General features: G+C 42.7%; 1 protein-coding gene across 1 annotated transcript in view; it reads left to right on the top strand.

The window, feature by feature from the left end:
- The window catches only part of LOC132780275 (intermediate conductance calcium-activated potassium channel protein 4), an 84514-nt gene that overhangs the window by 32958 nt on the left and 25081 nt on the right, over positions 1-26475 (top strand). Inside the window, exon 2 of the mRNA XM_067461622.1 lies at positions 14038-14133. Within this exon, the coding sequence (XP_067317723.1) occupies positions 14038-14133 (96 nt within the window). The remainder of the gene's footprint in view (positions 1-14037; positions 14134-26475) is intronic.

Below are 26475 nucleotides of genomic sequence, written 5' to 3' on the forward strand. Positions count from 1 at the left end.
CAAAACAATCAGATGTTCTTTCTTTTCTTTTCCTCTAGTCACTGAGCTGCCTTCATCCAAATGGTAGAAAAAACCCTGAGTTCTTTTTACCCCAACCCTGAGCCGCTATCTTTTAGAAAGTGTAGGCCTTCTCTATTCCAGCCCAAGGTTGGTTTTGGAGATGAAGTAAATAGTTTTAAATAACTATTTCTCAATAACTCAATATCTATCTATAACTCAAAAGCTCAATTACTCAATTGCTATTCTCTCTCTCTCTCTCTCAATTAGCTTCTTTATCTATATAACTCAATAGTTCTTACAATGGTTTTTTCAAATTTACCTGCCTGACATCTGAAGCTTTCTTTCTCTACTGAAGGAGGCAGGGGAGATTCCAAAATGGAGATCTCAACCCAGGAAAAAGGGCGGACTTTAAACCCAAAAAGATACTTTCTGAACCAATAGCTGCAAAAGGGCGTGCAGGCTGACTTTGCAGACTCTGATACTGTTTAACTTCCAGGATGCTGCTGGGTCTGTAGCAGCCCTGGGGAAATGCAAAAGAACACCATCCCATGCAGCTAAAAGACAATGTAAACTATGCTCCTGGAAGACGGAACAGGACCTAAATTTACACTGTCATATAATCCAGTTCAAAACAGATAATCTGAATTTTATATGGCAGTGTAGAAGGGGCCTAAATCTACACTGCCATATAATCCAGTTCAAAGAATCATAGAATCATAGAATCAAAGAGTTGGAAGAGACCTCATGGGCCATCCAGTCCAACCCCCTGCCAAGAAGCAGGAATATTGCATTCAAATCACCCCTGACAGATGGCCATCCAGCCTCTGCTTAAAAGCTTCCAAAGAAGGAGCCTCCACCACACTCCGGGGCAGAGAGTTCCACTGCTGATCGGCTATCACAGTCAGGAAGTTCTTCCTCATGTTCGGATGGAATCTCCTCTCTTGTAGTTTGAAGCCATTGTTCCGCGTCCTAGTCTTCAGGGAAACAAGCTTGCTCCCTCCTCCCTGTGGCTTCCTCTCACATATTTATACATGGCTATCATATCCCCTCTCAGCCTTCTCTTCTTCAGGCTAAACATGTCCAGCTCCTTAAGCTGCTCCTCATAGGGCTTGTTCTCCAGACCTTTTATCATTTTAGTCGCTCTCCTCTGGACACATTCCAGCTTGTCAATATCTCTCTTGAATTGTGGTGCCCAGAATTGGACACAATATTCCAGGTGTGGTCTAACCAAAGCAGAATAGAGGGGTAGCATTACTTCCCTAGATCTAGACACTATGCTCCTATTGATGCAGGCCAAAATCCCATTGGCTTTTTTTGCCACCACATCACATTGTTGGCTCATGTTTAACTTGTTGTCCACGAGGACTCCAAGATCTTTTTCACACGTACTGCTCTCGAGCCAGGCATCCCCCATTCTGTATCTTTGCATTTCGTTTTTCCTGCCAAAGTGGAGTATCTTGCATTTATCACTGTTGAACTTCATTTTGTTAATTTTGGCCCATCTCTCTAATCTGTCAAGATTGTTTTGAATCCTGCTCCTGTCCTCTGGAGTATTGGCTATCCCTCCCAATTTGGTGTCGTCTGCAAACTTGATGATCCTGCCTTCTAACCCTTCATCTAAGTCATTAATAAAGATGTTGAACAGGATCAGGCCCAGGATGGAACCCTGTGGCACTCCACTTGTCACTTCTTTCCAAGATGAAGAGGAAGCATTAATGAGCACTCTCTGTGTTCGTCCACTTAACCAATTACAGATCCACCTCACCGTAGTTTTGCCTAGCCCACATTGGACTAGTTTCCTTGCCAGAAGGTCATAGGGGACCTTGTCGAAGGTCTTACTGAAATCCAGGTACGCCACATCCACGGCATTCCCCGCATCTACCCAGCTTGTAACTCTATCGAAAAAAGAGATCAGATTAGTCCGGCATGACTTGTTTTTGATAAATCCATGTTGACTATTAGCAATGACCGCATTTGTTTCTAAGTGTTTACAGACCACTTCCTTAACAATCTTTTCCAGAATCTTGCCTGGTATTGACGTGAGGCTGACCGGACGGTAGTTGTTTGGGTCATCCTTTTTTCCCTTCTTGAACATTGGCCCTCCTCCAATCTGCTGGAACTTCTCCTGTTCTCCAAGAACTCTCAAAGATGGTTGCCAATGGTTCCGAAATGACTTCCGCTAGTTCCTTCAATACTCTTGGGTGTAGTTGATCTGGCCCTGGGGACTTGAACTCATTTAGAGCGGCCAGGTATTCCTGTACGACTTGTTTCCCAATTTGGAGTTGGATGTCCTCAAATCCCTCAAATCCCGCCCATGACTACTACAACTCTTCTCTGTGCCTGTTTGGTCAACTGTTGGCAGAAGACTTCATCAAGTTCTTCCTCCTGGCTTGGGGGTCTGTAGTAGACTCCTACAACAAGATCTTTTTGAGTCCCAGTTCCCTTGATTCTTATCCAGATGCTTTCAAGCTGGTTTCCTGGATTGCTGTCATGCATTTCTTCTGCAGCATAAGAGTTTTTGACATATAAGGCTACTCCGCCTCCTCTCCCCTTTGTTCGGTTTCTGTGAAAGAGGTTATAGCCCTCGATGTCTACATTCCAGCGATAGGAGTCATCCCACCAGGTTTCAGTGATGCCTATGATATCATATTTGTGGTGTTGTGCTAAAAGTTGGAGTTCGTCATGTTTATTTCCCATGCTCTGTGCATTAGTGTAAAGACATGTGAGCCCCTGAGATCTTCCCCTGAGCTGTTTAATTGGGATTATTGTACTTGGTCCTTTTTGTGTTTGTGCAGCCCTCCGTTTAGCCTTCTGGCGGTTCCCTAACATTGTGGGTAAAGTAGTGTTCACAAGGCTGTTGTCCCCCTCCCCCAGTGGGCCTAGTTTAAAGTGCGCCTAATGAGGTTTGCGAATCTGTGAGCAAAAAGGTGTTTTCCTACTTGTGTGAGATGCACCCCATCCCTTGCCAGTAGGCCATCCTCCTGGAAAAGCAGGCCATGGTCAAGGAAGCCAAAGCGTTCCTCCTGACACCATTTTCTAAGCCAGTTATTGACCTGCACTATTTTTCTGGCCCTTGTAGGACCGTGTTTTATGACTGGGAGGAGGGATGAAAAGATCACCTGTACATTACATTGCTTTAGCTTTGTTCCTAGAGCTCGAAAATCATTTGTGATCTTTTGATCACAAATGATTTAGAAGATAATTGGATTACATGGCAGCATAGATGGGCCACAGCCAACACTTTCACCAGTTTAGGTCCTAACTACACTGTCATATAATCCAGTTTTTGAATCCAGATTATCTACTTTGAACTGGATTATATAGCAGTATAGATTGAGTCTCAGTGAGAATATCACCTTTGTCTTTTGTCTTTCTTTGCTCTTTCTTTATCCTGCTTTTTCTGGCATGTAAACAGCCCTTTCTCTGGGTCGAAGGAGGAAGCCAAAGTTCTTTTTACGTTATTGTTCTGGACACAATCGCTCCCTTCACGGGCCGGGACTAGAGATCTGTGGGTGGGGAGGCCAGATTGGGAGCAGTGACAGAATAAATATTAATCTGGACTGGCCAGGTAACACAGTGTTCACAGAAGAGCAACCAACAGAAGTAGAAATCGCCTGGGGCAAGGACAAGAGAGGCAAGGAACAACTAGGGCAGTGTTTCTCAACCTTCCTAATGCCGCAACCCCTTAATACAGTTCCTCATGTTGCGGTGACCCCCAAGCATGAAATTATTTTTGTTGCTACTTCATAACTGTAATTTTGCTACTGTTATGAATCGTAAAGTAAATATCTGATATCCAGGATACATTTTCATTCACTGGACCAAATTTGGAACAAATACCTGATATGCCCAAATTTGAATACTGGTGGGGTTAGTGAGGATTGATTTTGTCATTCGGGAGTTGTAGTTGCTGGGATTTATAGTTCACCTACAATCAAAGAGCATTCTGAATTCCACCAACGATGGAATTGAACCAAACTTGGCACACAGAACTCCCATGACCTAGAGCAGGGGTCCCCAAACTTTTTAAACCAAGGGCTAGGTCACAGTCCCTCAAACTGTTGGAGGGCCGGATTATAATTTGAAAGAAAAAAAAACATGAATGAATTCCTATGCACACTGCACATATCTTATTTGTAGTGCAAAAATACTTTAAAACAATAGGATAATTAAAATAAAGAACAATTTTAACAAATATATACTTATTTGTATTTCGGTGGGAAGTGTGAGTCTGCTTTTGGCTGATGAAATAGGACTGTTGTTGTTGTTGTTGTTGTTGTTGTTTTGTGCTTTCAAGTCATTTCAGACTTAGGTTGAGCCTGAACGGGCCTTAGTTTGAGGACCCCTGACCTAGAGAAAATACGGGAAGGGTTTGGTGGGGATTGACGAGAGCATCTGCTTGTCAGGTTTTGTTGGATTCATTTCAATTGGTTCAGCTTGAGGATGTGGACAGGATCCTTGGAGAGGTGCGACCCACCACATGCATCCTAGACCCCTGTCCATCCGGGCTGATAAAGGAAGCCAGAGGGGGTTTGGCGGAGTGGGTGAAGGTGGTGGTTAACGCCTCCTTACAGGAGGGCATAATTCCAGCGAGCTTAAAGCAAGCTATTATCAAACCGCTGTTGAAGAAACCATCACTGGACCCCACTCAATTAGACAACTATCGGCCAGTTTCCAATCTCCCCTATTTGGGCAAAGTCCTGGAACGTGTGGTGGCAACTCAACTCCAGGGATTCCTGGTAGACACTGATTATCTTGATCCAGCACAGTCTGGCTTTAGGCCGGGACATGGGACGGAAACAGCCTTGGTCGCCTTGGTAGATGATCTGCGCAGGGAACTGGACAGGGGGAGTGTGTCCCTGTTAGTTCTGCTGGACCTCTCAGCGGCCTTCGATACCGTCGATCACGGTATCCTTCTGGGACGCCTCATAGACATGGGTCTTGGGGGTACTGCCTTGCAGTGGCTCCAGTCATTTCTTGAGGGACGGTCCCAGAAGGTGTTACTGGGTGACACCTGTTCGGCCCCACAACCGTTGTCGTGTGGAGTCCCACAGGGTTCGATTCTGTCCCCAATGTTGTTTAACATCTACATGAAGCCGCTGGGAGAGATCATTCGGAGTTTCGGACTGAGATGTTATCTCTACGCAGATGATGTCCAGATCTGTCACTCCTTCTCACCTGTCACCAAGGAGGTTGTCCAGACCTTGAACCGGTGTCTAGCTGCTGTGTCGGACTGGATGAGAGCTAACAAATTGAAACTGAATCCAGACAAGACAGAGGTCCTACTGGTCAGTCGGAAGGCCGAACAGGGTATAGGGTTACAGCCTGTGTTGGATGGGGTTACACTCCCCCTGAAGACGCAGGTTCGCAGCTTGGGAGTGATCCTGGACTCACCGCTGAGCCTGGAACCCCAGGTCTCAGCGGTGGCCGGGAGAGCTTTTGCGCAATTAAAACTTGTGCACCAGTTGCGCCCGTACCTTGGGAAGTCTGATCTTGCCACAGTGGTCCACGCTCTTGTCACATCCCGAATAGACTACTGCAACGCGCTCTATGTGGGGTTGCCCTTGAAGACGGTTCGGAAACTTCAACTAGTCCAGCGAGCGGCAGCCAGATTGCTCACCGGAGCGACATACAGGGAGCACACCACCCCCCTGTTGTGCCAGCTTCACTGGCTGCCGGTGCAGTTCCGAGCACAATTCAAGGTGCTGGTTTTGACCTACAAAACGCTGTACGGTTCCGGTCCAGTGTATCTGTCCGAACGTATCTCCCTTTACGTCCCACCCCGGAGTTTGAGATCAGCTGGGGAGGCACTGCTCTCGACCCCACCACTGTCACAAGTGAGGCTGGTGGCGACGAGGAGCAGGGCTTTCTCAGTGGTGGCCCCTCACCTGTGGAACTCACTCCCGGGGGAAATCAGGACATCATCATCCCTCCTCTCCTTCAGGAGGAGGGTGAAGACGTGGCTTTGGGACCAGGCCTTCGGGCAATCTGGCAATTAAATCAGATGAATACGACCAGCAGGATGGAAGAAGTGGAATTGAGAATGAGATCTATGAGTTAGTGAACGCTGACCATGTGGGGGGATGAATTGGGTTTGTATGGGGTTTTTACTGATTTTATTGATTTTATTGGTATCATGTATGAATTGTTAACTATGAATTTGTAATAATTTTGTATGGATTGTTTTGTGACGCGGGCATCAAATGGTGCCTCGCTTTTGTAAGCCGCCCTGAGTCCCCCCCGGGGTGAGAAGGGCGGGGTATAAGAACCTGTAATAAATAAATAAATAATAATTGACCTGGAGTTTGGGAGTTGTAGTTCACCTACATCCAGAGAGCACTGTGGACTCAAACAATGATGGATCTGGACCAAACTTGGCACAAATACTCAATATGCCCTAATGTGAATACTGGTGGAGTTTGGGGAAAATAGGCCTTGATATTTGGGAGTTGTAGCTGCGAGGATTTATAGTTCACCTACAGTCAAAGAGCATATTGAACCCCACCAACGATATATAATTGGGCCAAACTTAACACATAATAATAATAATAATAATAATAATAATAATAATAAACTTTATTTATACTCCTCCACCATCTCCCCAACGAGGACTCAGGGCAGCCCAAAATTATAACAAAACAAATACAAATATAGCAAATAAAATACAAAAAAAGCAAAATACCATCAAAATAATAACATAACATAATGAAATAAAATAAACAGGTCCAAAATGTCATGAAAAGAAATAAGAAACAGTGAGTGGGTCCCATGACTAATAGAAAATACTGTGTTTTCTGATGGTCTTTGGCGAGCCCTCTGACATTTCCTCATGAACCCCGCCAGGGGTCCTGACCCCCAGATTGAGAAATGCTGTTTTAGGGTTTGTCCTCCATATGGGAAAGAGAAGAGAATTGGAAGTAGTGGTCAGGGATGATGGATGCATAGAAACCAGAAACCTCATATGCCTTATGGCTGGGATGGCTCTTTCATTTTATAGAAGCGATCTGCAAAAGTAAAGTCAGGAGGACCTACTTTGGCTTGTATACAAGAGGCTTCCAGGGGTGTCAGATTGAAGGATTTGGCTTGAATCGTTTGACTTCTCTTTCACCCCGTCACTGCTTGTATCTGTCTCTCTTGGATATTCCTCGGAGACCTTTTGCCCTTCTTATATACCACTTCAGCGCCGTCCCATCTCAAGCACTTTCCTACTATAATAATATTTGCTCAGGGAGTCTCTCGTCCTGCCTTGGCTGCCTTTCAAAGGCCAAGTCAAGGGTGATTTTTCAGAGTTCGGTGCTGGAAGGGCAAAGAATGGAAGCAAATGGGGCAAACCTTCTACTTTTCCCAATATGTATTAGCTTTCCAGGAAAAAGCGGGGAAGACATTTGCTAATCCTAATTTGTCCAACATTTTACAAGTAAAGAAAGGGACATACTTACTTAGGCGATCCCTTGCCGTCTGAGTAGGATAATCTTCCAAGATCAGTGTACTTGTGGGTCGGTCGGTGACTGTGATGCCCTATTCTTGATCTGCATCTTCTCCTGCAGTGAGGGCATTGCTTTCCAGGTGGAAGGTGGTCTCGGTCGGGGTTGGTTTGACATGCCTTCCTCTTGGCACGTTTCTCTTTTTTTTTTTGCCCTCCATTCGTGCCTCTTCAAATTCTACAGCACTGCTGGTCACAGCTGACCTCCAGCTGGAGGGCTCAGGGGCCAGGGCTTCCCAATTCTCTGTGTCTATGCCACAGTTTTTAAGGTTGGCTTTGAGCCCATCTTAAAATCTCTTTTCCTGTCCTCCAACATTCGGTTTTCCGTTCTTGAGTTCGGAGTAGAGCAACTGCTTTGGGAGACGGTGGTCGGGCATCCAGACAATATGGCTAGTCCAGCAGAGTGATGGCAGAGGACCATCACTTCAATGCTGGTGGTCTTTGCTTCTTCCAGTACGCTGGCATTTGTCCACCTGTCTTCCCAAGAGATTTGCAGGATTTTCCGGAGCCAGCGCTGATGGAATCGTTCCAGGAGTTGCATGTGATGTCTGTAGCCAGTCCACATCTCGCATGCGTATAGCAGAGTTGGGAGGACAATAGCTTTATAAACAAGCACCTTAGTATCCCTATGGATGTTCCAGTCCTCAAACACTCTCTGCTTCATTCGGAAAAAAAGTTGCACTCGCAGAGCTCAGGCGGTGTTGGAAAGGGACATACCTTCCAAAGAACACTAGAGTGTGGTCAAGATGGCAATAGTTATGAATGAGGAAAAACAGAAAAGCTAGGAATGGCTGTAGCAGTTTGCTTTTGTCTGAAGTCCCTTCCACACTGCTCTGTATCCCAGGATCTGATCCCAAATTATCTGCTTTAAACTGGATTATATGAGGCCCCTTACACAATGCCATATAAAATCTGTTTAGAACTGGATTATATGGCAGTGTAGACTCATATAATGCAGTTCAAAGCAGATCATTATCTGATTTGATAACCCGGATTATATGGCATTGTAGATCCAGCCTCAGCCCTCTCCTCTCTCCATTGCAGAGTTAAAATACCTTTGCGTGTTGAATTCAGGCCCCTTCTACACTACCGTATAATCCATATTATCAAATCAGATGATCCACATTATCTGCTTTGAACTGCACTATATGAGTGTACACTACCATATAATCCAGCTCAAATCATGACCGTTCCTCACAGCCCTATATCCCAGAATATCAAGGCAGGAAATTCCACATTATCTGAATGTCGACTCAGATAACCCAGTTCAAAGCAGATATTGTGGCATTTTCTGCCTTGATATTCTGGGATGTAGGACTGTGTGGAAGGGCCCTCAAATAACCTGGATTTTATATGGCAGTATAGAAAAGGCCTGGGACAACTGAGTATTTTTTAGGGCCAGATCTACACTGACAAATAATCCATAATATCTGTTTTGAACAAACTGCTCCGAGTCCCCTCTAGGGTGAGATAGAGCGGGGTAAAACATAGTAAATGAGTAAATGTATAAACTGGAGTATATGAGTCTACACTGCCATATAATCCAACTCAAATCAGATAATCTGGATTTTCTATGGCAGTACAGATGGGGCCCCTGGTGGTGTAGTGGGTTAAACCAGTGAGCTGCTGAACTTATTGACCTAAACGTTGGAGGTTCGAATCCAGGGAGCGGGGTGAGCTCCTGCTGTTAGGCCCAGCTTCTGCCAACCTAGCCGTTCGAAAAACATGCAAATGTGAGTAGATCAATAGGTACTAGGCTTGGGCGGTTTCGTTCGTTAATTTCGTAATTCGTTATTAATTCGTATTTAAATTAGCTTACGATCCAATATTGAGCCATGCAGGACTGTGAGGAGTAATTAAGAATTGAAACAATTTTTCCAATTTATTTCGTATTGTTTCATAATTGTTTCGTAATTGGTTCAAAATTGTTTCGAAATTGTTTCAAAATTGTTTTGTAATTATTTCCGTATGTCTGGTGCAAGTTTTATAGTTGTTGTTTGTTTTATCAGTGATAAAAAATAAATTATCACACCAACAGTCAACAACAGAGGGAGAGGGAAGCTTCAGAAGTTCCCCCTGTCCCATTTGGAGGGTTTTTTAGCATATTGCGCAATCGCGTCCGCCATTAACGAATCAATTCATAATTTTACGAAATTTCGTATATTTCGAACTTTTTTAAAGGAAAATTTCTGAATTCTTTAAAAAAACGAAATGCAAGGGCCCACTAAAAACAAAACGAGTTTAGAACCAAATTTTTCTGTGGTTACCCAAGCCTAATAGGTACTGCTTCTGCTCCATGCAGGTGCTCCGTGCAGTCATGCTGACCACATGACCTTGGAGGTGTCTACGGGCATCTCCAGCTCTTCAGCTTAGAAATGGAGAGGAGCACCACTCCCAGAGTTGGACATGACTAGACTTAATGTCAGGGGAAACCTTTACTTTACGTATAGATGGGCCTAGGGCTGCTTCTGGTTAATCTGGATAGTTGCGGGGTGGGGGTGGGGTGGGGGTTGCAAATAAAATATGGTCATTTAGAGTTAAACACATTGAATCAATCAAATATATATAGGTGTTCTCTTACCAAGTTCCTATTGATTCTGTGGGAACTGATATTACTATTGATTGGGACTAATGGCAACTTAATTATGTTAATAATATTTGCATGAGATCATTGGTTAGTTATGTCTTTATTAACTGCTGCAATCTGTCTTTACTCCCAGATTAGGGAAATCCAGAAAGAAATAAACCTTTCAACAATATAATAATAGGATGCAGGACTTTGTCTCCTAGGAAAAGTAAAAGTGTTGCTCATAAAATCTGTGAAGTAGAATAATCTGTTGTTCTCTCTGATTAGCACCAAAGCTCAGCATATTAGGTTGGTTGAACTAGAAACTCAGGAATCCTTTAGCCAGTTACCTGGGAGTTGTAGTGCAAAATGTTACTTCTCCAGAAGTATGTGTCAGAAATATTAAAAATTAACTAGGTATTTTTAATTACAGAAATGTGAGTCAAGCACTGTAAGGGTTAAATGGACGCAATGACTCAGCAAAAAGCTGTAGCTCAATATAAGCAGGTGTGCCTGTAGCAGTTGTGCCTGTAGCCCTCAGTGTGAGAAGGCCTCAGTGAGAGAAAGGCCTCAGTGTGATGTAGGCCTTAGTGTGAGGTAGGCCTCAGTGTTAGTTTGCCTCAGTATGAGAGTGGTGTCAGTCTGACAGAGCCCTCAGTGTGAGAAGGCCTCAGCGGGAGGAAGGCCTCAGTGTGAGGTAGGCCTCAGTGTTAGTAGGCCTCAGTTTGAGAAGGACTGGTGTGAGAGAAGCCCCAGGTTGAAGGCCATCATGTGAGAAGGCCTCAATGTGTGAAGGCTACTGTGTAAAAAGCTACTGTGTGAAGTTCCTTTGTAAGTTCGGTGAGAGACGAGGCTCTGTGAGAGCGAAGCTGTTTATCTGCATGAGAAAGAAGCCCAGCGTGGAAGTAAAGAAGGAAGTATAAAGAATTTTATTTGTGTTATGGAAGCATTGTTCTTATAAATAGTGCAACCATATTATTTTACTACAAAGAAAAACCTTCTATGGAAGATATAACATTGGTCTGTGCGTTATTGTTCTTTTTATCACTTTGGGCTACTGGCGGTGGGTCACACTGCTGCTATACGTTCATGGCGAAGGTCTTTTGTTAATAAGCCCACTTGCCCAACAGTATGCATAGGATTGTTTCATGGGTGTGTGAAAGGAACAACCGCACCCTCAAACCAATGGTCTCGGAAGGCAGCACCTGCTTCATCTGTTAAATCAGCTTATTCTGGAAAAGCTGTTGCCTGCAACAACATCACAATGTAGTGTTTGTTTTATCGGCCAAGACGCCTTGGCCACACATCTCACCTGCTGGCCGGGGCGCTTGCATTTAACTCTGATTCAGTGAGAAGCATATGAAGCTATATCTAATCTAGTGAAACAACAAGTGACAAGCTTTTTAACAACACCTCCATTGATAAGTACTGCATTTGGAGACAAAAAGAATTATACCAAGGCTGTAATGGTTGGGAACATAGCTTCAGAAAGTTAGGCTTGGGGTTATAACTCCTAAATGCCACCAGCTATTGTCATACGTGGGAATGATAGAATATGTAGTCCAACTGCAGTTTAGGAAAGGGACCTAATTCTTTTCTGAGAATTCTTTTCTGAGCCAGCACGGCCAATGATGATTGCAATCAAAAAGTAAGTGTCCCAAGCGACTGATGAAGTTCACTCTCCTGCACAAGCCCTAAACCAGTGTTTCTCAACCTGGGGGGGTTGCAAGGGGGTGTCAGAGGGGTCACCAAAGACCATCAGAAAACACTGTATTTTCTGTTGGTCATGGGGGTTTTGTGTGGGAGGTTTGGCCTAATTTTATTGTTGGTGGGCTCACAATGCTCTTTGATTGTAGGTAAACTACAAATCCCAGCAACTACAACTCCCAAATGTCAAGGTCTATTTTCCCCAAACTCCACCAGTGTTCATATTTGGGCAAATTGCGTATCCGTGCCAAGCTTGGTCCAGATCTACAATTTGCGTCCACAGTGTTCTCTGGATGTAGGTGAACTACAACTCCAAAACTCAAGGTCAATGTTCACCAAACCCTTCCAGTATTTTCTGTTGGTCATGGGAGTTCTGTGTGCCAAGTTTGGTTCAATTCCATCATTGTTGGAGTTCAGAATGATCTTTGATTGTAGGTGAACTACAAATCCCAACAACTACAACTCCCAAATATCAAGGTCTATTTTCCCCAAACTCCACCTGTGTTCACATTTGGGCAAATTGAGTATCTTTGCCAAGTTTGGTCTAGATCTATCATTGTTTGCACAGTGTTCTCTGGATGTTGGTGAACTACAACTCCAAAACTCAAGGTCAATGTCCACCAAACCCTTCCAGTTTTTTTCTGTTGGTCATGGGAGTTTTGTTTACCAAGTTTAATTCCATTGTGGTGGAGTTCAGAATGCTTTTTAATTGCAGGTTAACTATAAATCCCAGCAACTACAACTCCCAAATGACAAAATCAATCCCCGCCCAATACCACCAATATTCAAATTTGAGCGTTTTAGGTATTTGTGCCAAATTTGGTCCAGTGAAGGAAAATACATCCTGCATATCAGATAATTACATTATAATTCTTAACTGTAGTAAAATTACAATCATGAAGCAGCAACAAAAATAATTTTATGGTTGTGGGTCAGCACAACGTTAGGAAGTGTATTGAGGGGTCAAGGCATTAGCAAGGTTGAGAACCACTGCCCTAAACGTAGAGAAGCCTTGTCTAATTTTTAGCTTGACGGCTCAGTTTGGCACATAAAAGAGCAGGTTCAGTTCTGGAATTTGTCCACCGAAATGAGGTGCTGATGCCAATGCCATTTGCACCTGCAGGAACAAACAAACCAGTGGAGGCCTTTCAACACATGCAAAATGTGTGTGTTTTTTACAAAGTCCTTTTCTTAATAAGCTTTTGTTCAGACTGCATTAAAAAAAACATTCATTTTGTTTGCTATGAATATCCTGTGGATCAACCATGTTTCCTTCACCTGTTATGGTTGATGGCCACTTATAAACAGACCTACCAAAAATGAATATGTTCTGTCAAGTAATGTATCATTCATTGTATGGGTGCCAGATCTTCGGGACAGTGTTTCCGAGAGAGACAGACAAGTGGAAATGGTGTCCTTTGGTTTTTTGCCCTTTGATGTCAACATGGCCTAATGTCTCCAAAGGGACCGGATGATCTTAAGGCTAAGCAGAGTCAGCCCTGGTTAGTACTTGGATGAGAGACTACCAACTCATACTGTTGTGGGATAATACTGCTCTGAGCTCAACCAGGTACCCTGCAGATATTATGGAATGTAGTTCCTATCAGCCCCTGTCTTCCTGTTAGCAATTGGGGATGATGGTATTTGCAACTCTTGGGTGACCCTAACAATAAAATTCATTCATTCATTCATTCGTATTTGCAAGCAATGTGGTGGCAATACAGAAAAACAGCTGTCAGAATAGATAAAAGTAAAGGCTTTCCCTTGACATTAAGTCTGGTCAAGTCCGACTGTAGGGACTCAATCACATCACGTGGCCAGTGTGAGTGCATGGAGCACTGTTACCTTCCCGTCAGAGTGGTACCTATTGATCTATTCACATTTGCATGTTTTCGAACTGCTAGGTTGGCAGAAGCTGGGGCTAACAATGGGAACTCACTCTGCTCTCTGGATTCGAACTACCAATCTTTCAGTCAGCAAGTTCAGCAGCGCAAAGGTTTAACCTGCTGCGCCACCAGGGGCTCTTTCATTCGTATTTGCAAGCAATGTGGTGGCAGTGCAAAAAAACAGCTGTCAGAATACCAATATAAATTTCAAAATTGGTGAAAGGATAGAAAGGCAGAAATATACAAAAATGGATCAAAAGGATTCTCCTGGAATGGATGTTGCTATTTATTTAACCATCAGCTGGAAGTCCTGGCTGGTGCGAAGGGCTGAAATGGCCCATGGAGTCTCCCTATTATGTTTTTCAATCTCTCCGTCTTTTTTCTTCCTCTTTCAGTGGTTTGCCTATTCCTTCATGGTGAAATGCCTCATCAGCCTCTCCACAGCTGGGCTAGTGATCCTGATCCTTGCTTTTCACATCAAAGAGATCCAGGTAATCTTAACCTACTTTCTAACGCGAATGTATAGGATTTTGTACCAGCTTTGAGAATGGCTGCATCTACACCGTAGAATTAATGCTGTTTGATACTATCTTAATTGCAAATGTGTTTACAGTGGCTTGTAGGTCTTCTTCTGAATGCGAACAGACGGCATTGTCATCAGCATATTGGAGTTCTATAACAGATGTTGTTGTGACCTTGGTTTTGGCTTTCAGTCTGTTGAGGTTAAATAGCTTGCCATCTGTCCGATAGCTTCCCACCAACAAGATGAAGTATCATAGCAATGAAGATGGAAAATAAGGTTGGGGCAATAACACATCCCTGTTTAACACCTCATTCCACCTTAAATTGGTCACTTTGGGAGTCATTGCTGTCCAAGACTGTTGTCATCATGTCATCACGGAGGACTTGCAGGATGTTCACAAATTTGTCAGGGCACATGATTTTTTGGAGGATGGTCCAGAGAGCACTGCAATTCACTGTGTCAAATGCCTTTGCAAGGTCAATGAATGCCATGTACAGAGGTTGATTTTGTTCCCTGCATTTTTCTTGGAGCTGTTGTGCAGTGAAGATCATGTCCACTCTTCCTCTAGAGGGAATCCTAGGCCCTAGCAATTCAAAACAGGCATCCTTAGCACTTGCATTTAGCAGTATCCATATACCCTCAGTCCAAGAGACAACAGAAGCTTTTGGCCTGCTTAAGCTTCACAAGGAAAAATATTGAGACAATTTATAACCATTGCTTTGCACCAGACGCAAGAGACTTTCAAAGACTCCAGAGAGATGACTGCAGACAGCAAAATCTCCTTTTGTAATGTATTGTTTCAAGTTATCCTATAAAAGTCCCAGGTGGAGTTAATAATTTGTTCATCTTATTTTCAGTAAACTCATTTTGGTTATCTTTTCACCTTGCTTAAATTGCCTCTGTGTTAAGGGTTCTTAATCTTAACAGAAGGTATAAAGATAGCTCCCAAGTAAAACCAGACACTATAATTTTTCCCAAAGGCTCGGGTGTGCCATCACAGTCTATCCAATGCAATTTTCTGAATCAGCACCCCAAATAACACCAGGAACAGGCCTAAAAATGAAGACCCCAAGTTTTTTTTTTGTTAGGCTGTGTTATTACCTGTAGATTTTGTCAATGCCTGTGTAAAAAAAAGGAGAAGGAGAAGCGGACCCAAGAAATGGTCCCTAATGGCTTTCTCTCACCTCCTCGCCACAGGAGCATGGCCACAAGGAATCATAGAATCATAGCGGTGGAAGAGACCTCATGGGCCATCCAGTCCAAACCCCCGTCAAGAAGCAGGAAAATTGTATACAAAGCACCCCCGACAGATGGCCATCCAGCCTCTGTTTAAAAGCTTTTTTTTAAAAAAAAAATAGTCCCCACCACACTCCGGGGCAGAGAGTTGTGCTGCTGAATGGCTCTCACAGTCATGAAGTTCTTCCTAATGTTCAGATGGAATCTCCTTTCTTGTGGTTTGAAGCCATTGTGCTGCGTCCTAGTCTCCAGGGCAGCAGAAAACAAGCTTGCTACCTCCTCCCTATGACTTCCTTTCACGTATTTATACATGGCTATCATGTCTCCTCTCAGCCATCTCTTCTTCAGGTTAAACATGCCCAGCTCTTTAAGCTACTCCTCATAGGGCTTGTTCTCCAGACCCTTTATCATTTTAGTCGCCCTCCTCATTCCAGCTTGTCAACATCTCTCTTCAATAGGAAAGGAGGTGTGGTCTTTTGGGGTGTTGCAATGGTGTAGTAATGGTGAGGCCGCGGACCATATTTTACTTCTTGTGGACCACTGGTGGTCCGTGGACCACAGGTTGGGAACCACTGCTGTATATGAAACCCATCAAGCTTTTCTTCTTCTCTAATTTTCATTTAAAAATTGGATCAAAATCGATTTCTGAGCTTCTTCCCTTTCTCCTCCACTCTATACGCCTATGTTTCAAACCTTTCCATAAAAGCCAATTACATCAACATTTGTCCTTTATCGTCTCCCAATCTTTAATTGTACCGTCTGGGTTTAAGAGGTCTCCAATCAACCTCATTCCGCTTTGTTTAAAATTTATTATCTCTCCTTTGTAACACTTCATCCACTCTAACCTCACACTGTTTTTCTTTTGTGGCCATACCTTCTTACGTCATGTATTATTTTCCCCTACAGCAGCCACTGACAGAGGCCTGTGGTTTGGCACAGAGGTGGCATCTAAATCTTTTAAATTAAGAAAATAGCACATATGAGGTCCTTAGCTCATATTCGGCAGAACAGTAGATGTTTAGGTGGAAACTTTGGGTAGCTTTGCCCCCTTTGAGGTTTTGTAGACCACCTCACTATTTCCATGAGGTTTGAGCTAAAGAACGTAACCATTGGATTACTCACTAGGAAACAGAATTGTCTCTGTTATTGAGATCCACAATCTCATGTCCTCCAACCATCCCAATTTAGGACAGTCTGTATTAATTCACTGTTCACCCCACTTTATGAACTCCTTTAAAAATGTCCAAGTTTCTCTCCCGTCCTTTCCTCAGTTGTCCTCAGTTTGCTTGAGTTCACAGAGTAAAAGTAGTTTGCATTTCATTTACTTAGCTGAAGGAAGGAGAGATGGAAATTTGCCCTTCCCAATAGAGAAAAGCAAACTGTTGCAGCCTCTTCTAGCTTCTCTTTTCAAACAATAATATGTGAAAGCTGTCCTCCTCTGTGGTTGCCCACCCCATCCCTATAGGAACAGTGACCTCACTTCTTCATCTTACTATACCTATTTGTGTAAGGATCCTTGCTTCCCTGTTCTCTACAGCCCTTGACACTAGAAATGGAAAGTATTCAAAAATATGCAAAAAAAATGGTTAAAAGACACATGTTTGTCTGTCAATTTTGGAAAGGCATGACCTTTTAGACACCATAACCCTTTGAGAAACCAAAAATCTCCATAGCCTTTTGGAAGCATGACCCTTTTGGACAGAGTTTCTCAACCTGGGGTTCGGGACCCCTGGGAGTCACGGTGGGGGGGGGGGGGAGTGTCAGGGGGGTTGCCAAAGACTATCAGAAAACACAGTATTTTTGTTGGTCATTGTGGTTCTGTGTGGGAAGTTTGGCCCAATTCTATCACTGGAGTTCGGAAAAGTAGTAGTAGTAGTAGTAGTAGTAGTAGTAGAAGAACTTTATTTTTCTACCCCGCCTCCATCTCCCCAAGGGGACTCGGGGCGGCTTACATGGGGCCAAGCCCAAGCAACATACAGATTAAAAGCAAAGACAACAGCAAATTACAAATTAAAATAGCACAAACAGCATAACAGTAAAGTATCAAGCAACAGTAAACCAATTTTGGAGGGCGGCGGGGAAGGCCAACATACAAATTGATTAAGGGAAAATAATTAAATAGGGTGGATAGGAACATAAATGGCACAGGAGATATCATGGGAACAGAGCAATTAAACAGGATCAGGATAATCTCAGTTAAACTTACATATATGCTATTTGATTGTAGGTGAACTATAAATCCCAGCAACTACAACTCCCAAATGTGAAGGTCTACTTTCCCCAAACTTCACTAGTGTTCATCTTTGGGAATATTGAGTATTGGTCCAGATTCATCATTGTTTGAGTCTACAGTGTTCTCTGGATGTAGGTAAACTACAACTCCAAAACTCAAGCTCAGTGCTCACCAAACCCTTCCAGTATTTTCTGTTGGTCTTGGGAGTTCTGTGTGCCAAGTTTGGTTCAATTCCATCGTTGGTGGAGTTCAGAATGCTCTTTTATTTTAGGTGAACTATAAATCCCAGCAATACAACTCCCAAATGACAATATCAATCCCCCCCCCCCAACCAGTATTCAAATTTGGGTGTACTGGGTATTTGTGCCAAATGTTGTCCAGTGAATGAAAATGCATCCTCCATATTAGATATTTGCATTACGATTCATAACAGTAGCAAAATTACAAAAATAATGTTATGGTTGGGGGTCACCGCAACATGAGGAAATGTATTAAGGGGTCGCAGCATTAGGAAGATTGAGAACCACTGCTTTTAGAGATTACAGTAATTGGCATTCACACCATTTGGAATAATCATAACCCTTTTGTAAAGTATTATATTCCTGAGAAGAGTTAAATACTTGTTTGTGTGACTGCGGGGACATCATTATGCTTCTGATGAAGACGTTGAGAGAATTGTGAGACACTGGTTGCGGAAACAGAGTGTTGACTTCTTTCGTGACGGCTTCAGAAAACTTGTTCATTGTTGGCAGAAATGTATCCAATTGTCTGGTGATTATGTAGAAAATAGGGCTGGGCGGTTTCGTTCGTTAATTTCGTAATTCGTTATTAATTCGTTATTTTTTTTGATAACGAAATGATATTGAACCTTTCAGGAGCAACTAAAAAACAAATTTTTCCAATTCGTTTCGTAATTGTTTCATAATTGTTTCGAAATTGTTTCGTTATTATTTCGTTATTATTTCCGTATGTCTGGTGCAAATTTTATAGTCGTTGTTTGTTTTATCAGTGATAATTTTTTTTTATCACACCAACAGTCAACAACAGAGGGAGAGGGAAGCTTCAGAAGTTCCCCCTGTCCCATTTGGAGGGTTTTTTAGCGCATTGCGCAATCGCGTCCGCCATTAACGAATTGATTCGTTATTGTTTCAAAATTTTTCGTAATTTCCGAAATTTCGTAAATATCGAACTTTTTAAAAGAAACATTTCGGAATTCTTTTAAATAACGAAATGCAAAAACCCCCTAAAAACGAATCGAGTTTAGAAACAAATTTTTCTGTGGTTGCACAGCCCTAGTAGAAAAGTGAATAGTGGTAGTTAAAGAGCACATTCTAAGGATTATTTCTGCATTTGATTTATTAAAGTTTTCCCATCTAAACCCAAGAAACAAAGGTGGAGGCATTACTTTTCATTCAACCCTTGTATAATAACAATTTTCTTCCCTCTGCAAGAAAGTATTTAAAAACTACACAGCTTTCAAAGTGACTTGTGCAGAAACTGCACATAATATTAGTTGAATATTATGTACAGTTTCTGCACAAGAGACTTTGAAAGCTGCATAATTTTTAAATACTTCCTTGAAGAGGGAAGAAAAAATGATGTCTTTGCTTTTTGCATCCTTCAAGCTTAGAATCATAGAAACATAGAATTGGAAGAAACTATAAAGATCATCCCATCCCTGTTACGCCATGCAGGAATACACAAGTGAACGAAGAATGGCGTCTCTGTACTGTGTGATGGAATTTCCCAATCTATGGAGCTCAACGCAGAGGGCTTTAGGAGGAAGCAGAAAATCCATTCTATTTTTGTTTCTGCTGACAGAAGTTGTTTTGGCTGGAGAACAACCTCGCTGGATCTTGGCCAGTGGTTCCGGGTAGATGGTGTTTGTTGAGGGCAGTGAACAGGGGAACGGAACAGAGGTGGCACTGCCAGACCTTTGGTTGAATGTCTGTAATGCTTTTGAGGCACATCTATCCATGCTTTTCCTTGCCTCGGGTATAACAAGAATGGTTGACTGCAGCAACTCGTTCCTATTTACCATGCACCATCAACTGGCACATAAAGGGGCTAAACATCGGTACTGTGCTTGTTAAAGAGGGACAGAAAGAAGTTGTTGTGGGGTAATTATAACCTACTCCTATGGCCCAAGGCAGACGTCCGAAACAAGTTTTTTCGGTTCTTGTGCTCCTGGTGAAGGGCAGGTCACCTAATCTAACCTTGCTTGGAGGAAGCTTTGCCTTGTTGGGAAGTTGCACTCAACTAACAGAATTATGACAATGGAGAGGTTTTATCTATTTCAGAGTACAATTTTCAAAATTCTGGGGGACATGCTGCTGGTTGGGGTGAGATTCGAGTCGTTCAAGTCCAAAAAAGTAGTACTTCCATCTAACTCAGTGGTTCCCACCTGTGGTCCATGAACCACTAATGGTCTGCAAGAACTAAAATATGGTCTGCGGCTTCACCGTGCTACTAGAGCAACTGATCTGACAAAACCCTCTTATAGTGCTGAGACTTATTAAATATGGTTGTCTGTAGGCAAGCTAATGGCAACTACAGGATGGAATATGTTGTATATCAGAAACGAGAGCTGATGTGGTCTCTCCAATGCAATTTTCTGAATCAGTACCCCAAATAACCAAACCGGATCTAAACTTCACCAAAAATGATTAGTAACCCTTTTGATATTAATGTTGGAGAGTGGTTCCTGGTCAAGTGATCCCTGGTCAAGTGGTCCCTGTCAAAAAAAGGTTGGGAACCACTTGTCTAACCAGAGGAGGTCAGAGGCTGAGACTGAATTTCAAGTTCTTGTAGAGGTCCAGGATGATTGCATTACTTTTGTATTTTCAACTATAGGACCATAGCTTGTTTTCCCACTTCCAAGAAGTGGAAGGCTGGTTTTGGGGAGAGTTTGAGCATTATGCAAGGTCTTTAGATAATGCCAACTTCACCATGATCCCACATCACAAAATCCCACAGATATTGTGGGATTTTCTGCCTTGATATTCTGGGTTATATGGCTGTGTGGAAGGGAAATATGCCTTTCTCCTTATGCTGAGAGGGGGGCATTGGACATTACACAGATATTTTTTTTTCCATTTTGCCCTAATCACTACCCATCATCCATTCTGACAGAGATCAAGCAGCATTTGTCCTTGGCCAAGCACTTTCCCTCTGTCTTAGCAGCAGCAAGTCATGGAGCCCCTGGTGGCACAATAGGTTAAACCCTTCTGCTGGCAGGACTGCTGACCAGAAGGTCGACTGTTCGAATCTGGGAAGTGGGGTGAGCTGCCATCTGTCAGCTCCAGCTTCTCATGCGGGGACATGAAAGAAGCCTCCACAGGATAGTAAAACATCCAGGCATCCTCTGGGCAATGTCCATGCCAATTCTTGCACACCAGAAGCAACTTGCAGTTTCTCAAGTCGCTCCTGACACGGAAAAAAAGTAGCAGCATAGAGTAGTGTAGCCCAAATATAGGTCAAATCTCTCTTAATTTGCACATAAATAATGAGGTGTCTTGGAAATGGGATCTAAATCCAAACACAAAACCCACTTATGTTTCATATACGTTTTATACATATACAGTCATTTTCCCACATCTGCAGTTTTAACTTTTGCAAATTGACATTTCACAGATTTGTTTAAAATCTTCTCTCTAGGACTTGCTTGACTGTTCAATGTGATCTTGTGGTCAATTTCCTCCATTTATGCTGGAGGACTTAGAGAGAACATCATGCTGGGATTCTCTAGGTCAGCGTTTCTCAATCTGGGGGTCAGGACTCCTGGGGGGGGGGGTCATGAGGGTGTGTCAGAGGGGTCACCAAAGACCATCGAAAACACAGTATTTTCTGTTGGTAATGGTGGCTTTGTGTGGGAAGTTTGGCTCAATTCCATTACTGGTGGGGTTCAAAGGGCTCTTTGATTGTAGGTGAACTATAAATCCCAGCAATTACAACTCCCAAATGTCAAGGTCTATTTTCCTCAAACTCCACTAGTGTTCACATTTGGGCATATTCAGTATTTGTGCCAAGTTTGGTCCAGATAGATTATTGTTTGAGTCCACATTGCTCTCTGGATGTAGGTAAACTACAAGTCCAAAACCCAAGGTCAATGCCCACCAAACCCTTCCAGTATTTTCTGTTGGCCATGGGAATTCTGTGAGCCAAGTTTATTTATTTATTTGCTTTATTTTTATACCGCATTTTTCAGCCTAAATCGGCGACTCAATGCGGTTTAGTTCAATTCCATCGTTGGTGGAGTTCAGAATGCTCTCTAATTGTAGGTGAACTATAAATCCCAGCAACTACAACTCCCAAATGACAAAATCAGTTTGGGTATTTGTGTCAAATTTGGTCCAGTGAATGATGAAAATAAATCCTGCATATCAGATATTTACATTACAATTCATAACAGTAGCAAAATGACAGTTATGAAGTAGCAACTAAACTAATTTTATGGTTGGAGGGGTCACCACAACATTAGGAACTGTATTAAGTGGTCGCGGCATTGGGAAGGTTGAAAACCACTGTTCTAGGTCCTCCATATCCATTATATGTTCAGCTTCCATCCAGTCATGCTGGAAGACCAAAAAATTACTGGAGAGGTGTTCTCGTGGATAACACAATAGCAACTTCTTTATTTACAGTTTTTCACTTTCATGGGAGTTGTGTGCTTCTAACTCCAGTGAAGGTGGGGGCATTTTACACAAGTTTGCGTAATAATTTAATGCATCAAACAAGGCTTGTGTACATCGAACCATCAGAAGACAAAGACATCACTATCTGAGGCTCCTTCTACATTGCCATATAATCTATTTCAAAGCAGATAATCTGGATTTTATATGTTAGTGTAGCCAATTTGGGACTATTTCAGATTTTAGCATTCTGGATAAGGGATGCTCAACCTGTGTAAGATAATATAGTATTGAGTAATAACATATAGCATAGCCCAACCCAGCGTGTTTGCACCTGTCATCCTCGCAAGGACAAGATTGAGCCCCATCAGCATTTCGAACCTGTAATGCTCCTCCACTCTATACATTAATATTTCAAACCGCTGGCGTCTGCTGCTCATTTTGGGAAGGAACGAGAGGCTAATGGAAAGAGCGGTTGGGGAGTTGGGGCTTGTACATCTAAGGCCTGGGATGTATGCCCAGAGGTTTCGTCTTCCCGCCCTATAGCGCTAAACTGTGCCGTGCCTCCATTGTTGGAAGCTTATAAAGCAGTGACGCTTGGAAAGTATACCTCAGAAGGGTTTTTCTTTTCCTCCGGGCCGTTTGATCTCTGCTGCTGATCTGAGCAAGCCGTTTCCTGGCTGAGTCACATTGCATGTTGCATCCAAGCTACTGCTGACTGAGTTGGAGTTGGCTGAGCATATTGACAAGTTGATGGTAAAGGAATACAGTAATTCTGGATCTCTTCTTCTTCCTCTTTCGGTTTCCCTGCCTTGTGTTTACTAGAAATAAGATCAAGCACTTTAGTTTGATACTGCAAACTGAGTCTCCCTTATCCCAAATGCTTGGGACCAGAAGTGTTTTGGATTTCAGATTGCTTCGGATTTTGGAGTGCCTGTATTTGCACATACATGCATAACGAAGCACCTTTGGAAATGAGGTAAAAAGGTAAAGGTTTTCCCCTGACATTAAGTCCAGTCGTGTCCGACTCCATCTCAATTTCTAATCCGAAGAGGCGGCGTTGTCCGTAGACTCCTCCAAGGTCATGTGGCCAGCATGACTACATGGAGCGCCGTTACCTTCCCTCTGGAGTGGTACCTATTGATCTACTCACATTTGCAAGTTTTTGAACTGCTACGTTGGCAGAAGCTGGGGCTGACAGCAGAAGCTCACCCCACTCCCCAGATTCCTGCAACCTTTTGGTCAATAAACTGAGCAGCTCAGCAGTTTAACCCACTGCGCCACAAAAATGAGACTAAAGTCTACACACAAAATTCATATATGTTTCAGATACACTTAGTCTGAAGGTAAATTTATACAACAGTTTAATAATTGGGTTGCTGTGAGTTTTCCGGGCTGTATGTTCCTGAAGCATTCTCTCCTGGCGTTTTGCCCACATCTGCAGCAGGCGTCCTCAGAGGTTGTGAGGTCTGTTGGAAACTAGGCAAGTGGGGTTTATAAATGTATGGAATGTCCAGGGTGGGAGAAAGAACTCTTGTCTGCTTGAGGCAAATGTGAATGTTTCAGTTGGCAGATTTGATGAGCATTTAATGGCCTTGTAGCTTCAAAGACTGGCTGATCCTTTGTTGGGAGTTGTTTGCTGGCCCTGATTGATTCTTGTCTGGAATTCCCCTCACAACCTCTGAGGATGTCTGCCATAGATGTGGGTGAAGTGTCAGGAGAAAATGCTTCTGGAACATGGCCATACAGCCCAGAAAACTCACAGCAAACCAGTGATTCCAGCCATGAAAGTCTTCAATAATGCAGTTTAATATTTTGTGCATGAAACAAACCATCAAAAAACAAGGTGTCACTGTCTCAGTCACCCATCCCAACAATTTCGGAGTATTTCAGATTTTGGAATTTGTGATAAGGAATGTTCAACCTGTATCTGACAAAGACAACTGAAATTATGCAGTCAGCCATCTACAGTCATTGAGGTTAAGAGCATAGAACCATCATGAAGGTGAGAAACCATGAAATCGATATTGTTTACTGGAGAGTTTTGAAGGAGAAGGAAGGAAGGAAGGAAGGAAGGAAGGAAGGAAGGAAGGAAGTGTTTTGAGAACTGTTATATTAAAGATATCTCTTTGAGGACAATAGTTAAAGCCTTCAAGGAGAAGGAGAAGAAATGTTGGCTCATGTTTAACTTGTTACAAGGACTCCAAGATCTTACGTGTGAAAAAAAATCTTGGAGTCCTCGTGGACAACAAGTTAAACATGAGCCAACAATGTGATGTGGCGGCAAAAAAAGCCAATGGGATTTTGGCCTGCATCAATAGGAGCATAGTGTCTAGATCTAAGGAAGTCATGCTACCCCTCTATTCTGCTTTGGTTAGACCACACCTGGAATATTGTGTCCAATTCTGGGCACCACAATTCAAGAGAGATATTGACAAGCTGGAATGTGTCCAGAGGAGAGCGACTAAAATGATAAAAGATCTGGAGAACAAGCCCTATGAGGAGCGGCTTAAGGAGCTGGGCATGTCTAGCCTGAAGAAGAGAAGGCTGAGAGGGGATATGATAGCCATGTATAAATATGTGAGAGGAAGCCACAGGGAGGAGGGAGAAAGCTTGTTTTCTGCTTCCTTGGAGACTAGGACGCGGAACAATGGCTTCAAACTATAAGAGAGGAGATTCCATCTGAACATGAGGAAGAACTTCCTGACTGTGAGAGCCGTTCAGCAGTGGAACTCTCTGTCCCGGAGTGTGGTGGAGGCTCCTTCTTTGGAAGCTTTTAAACAGAGGCTGGATGTCCATCTGTCAGGGGTGATTTGAATGCAATATTCCTGCTTCTTGGCAGGGGGTTGGACTGGATGGCCCATGAGGTCTCTTCCAACTCTTTGATTCTATGATTCTATGAAATGTAGTAGGCCTCTATAGTGATTAGAGTTGTGGTGTGGAAGGAAGATTCAAAAGGTTCAAAATAACCTGTTTGCATTCCTGTGTGTGGAACTTTAAGAAACTCAAGTTGTAAGTCCATTCTCTCTAAAAAGTAAAGCCTGACCATTTATATGAAACCATTACGCATATTGACTGTTCAGGAACAAAATAAACAACATATTCTTGTTTTATTTCACCTGAGTTCGTGGCTTCTTAAACATTCTAGTTGAAGGAGGTGGCCTATGAAATAATAAATTGGTGGCAGCAAAGGGAAATATAATATACAGTGGTAGCTTCCCACTGTCTGGCCTTGTGTGTGAGAGTCTGCGTGTTCTGGTCCTCTCACAGCCTTGGCTGGGCCATACCTTGCCGTTTGTCATCCATCTTTGTTGCACAGGACCATCCCAATTATACATATACCAAACATGCACAAAAATTAAATCCCTCAGCCCTTTCATACTTGCTCTTGTATTGGAAACTAAAAGGTCTTGATTGGTTTGTATTTGTCCCACAAAAGAGGAGCTCTGTGCACATCAAAAGAAGAGCTAAGGGGCTTCTGATATTGTCTTACCACCAGATTGATGAGATGGGAAGCTTGGTTGTACCTTTCACACATTATATACACAAATGAAATTTCCTAGGCCCTTAAATTTTGTACTGAAACCAGGGACATTTTGATTTACGATCCCATTTCTCAAAGGTGGCCAATTGGGATGTATCACTTAAGAAATGCATGGGTAACATGCAAAACTTTGGAAACTTGAAGAGATACCGGACATTGACAATTGGATGTGAACTAAGAGAAATTAGAGATATGGACAAATTAACTTTTTTTAAAAGAAGGTCTCGGGAAGTCCAACAAAACAGACTGACTGGAATCTTTTTGATGAATACGAAAAAAAGATAGAAGTTAAGAGGGGCAAATATGGGAAAAGGCAAATTGGAAGAAAAAGGACATTTACTTTTATATAGATAGATAGATAGATAGATAGATAGAAAACTATAATCGCAGAGGCTTAGAATGGAAGTCTAAAGAGCCACCCCTTCCTTTTTTTTCTTTTTCCTTTTTCAACTCTACCCTTATTTTTGTCAAGATTTTTAAAACTTTATTTCCTACTTTTCTTTAACTACATTGTTCCACCATTTTTATGTAAATGGAAATCTCTTTTTGTGTGTTTCATAATATTTTTTTTTTTTTAAAAAAAAGAAATACATGGGTACACTTCAGTTAACAAAGATACTCCTTTTCATCAAAACTTATGGTGGCTCCAAGGTGAACCCAACATAA

Source organism: Anolis sagrei, chromosome Y (assembly GCF_037176765.1).
Source record: "Anolis sagrei isolate rAnoSag1 chromosome Y, rAnoSag1.mat, whole genome shotgun sequence".
NCBI lineage: Eukaryota > Metazoa > Chordata > Lepidosauria > Squamata > Dactyloidae > Anolis > Anolis sagrei.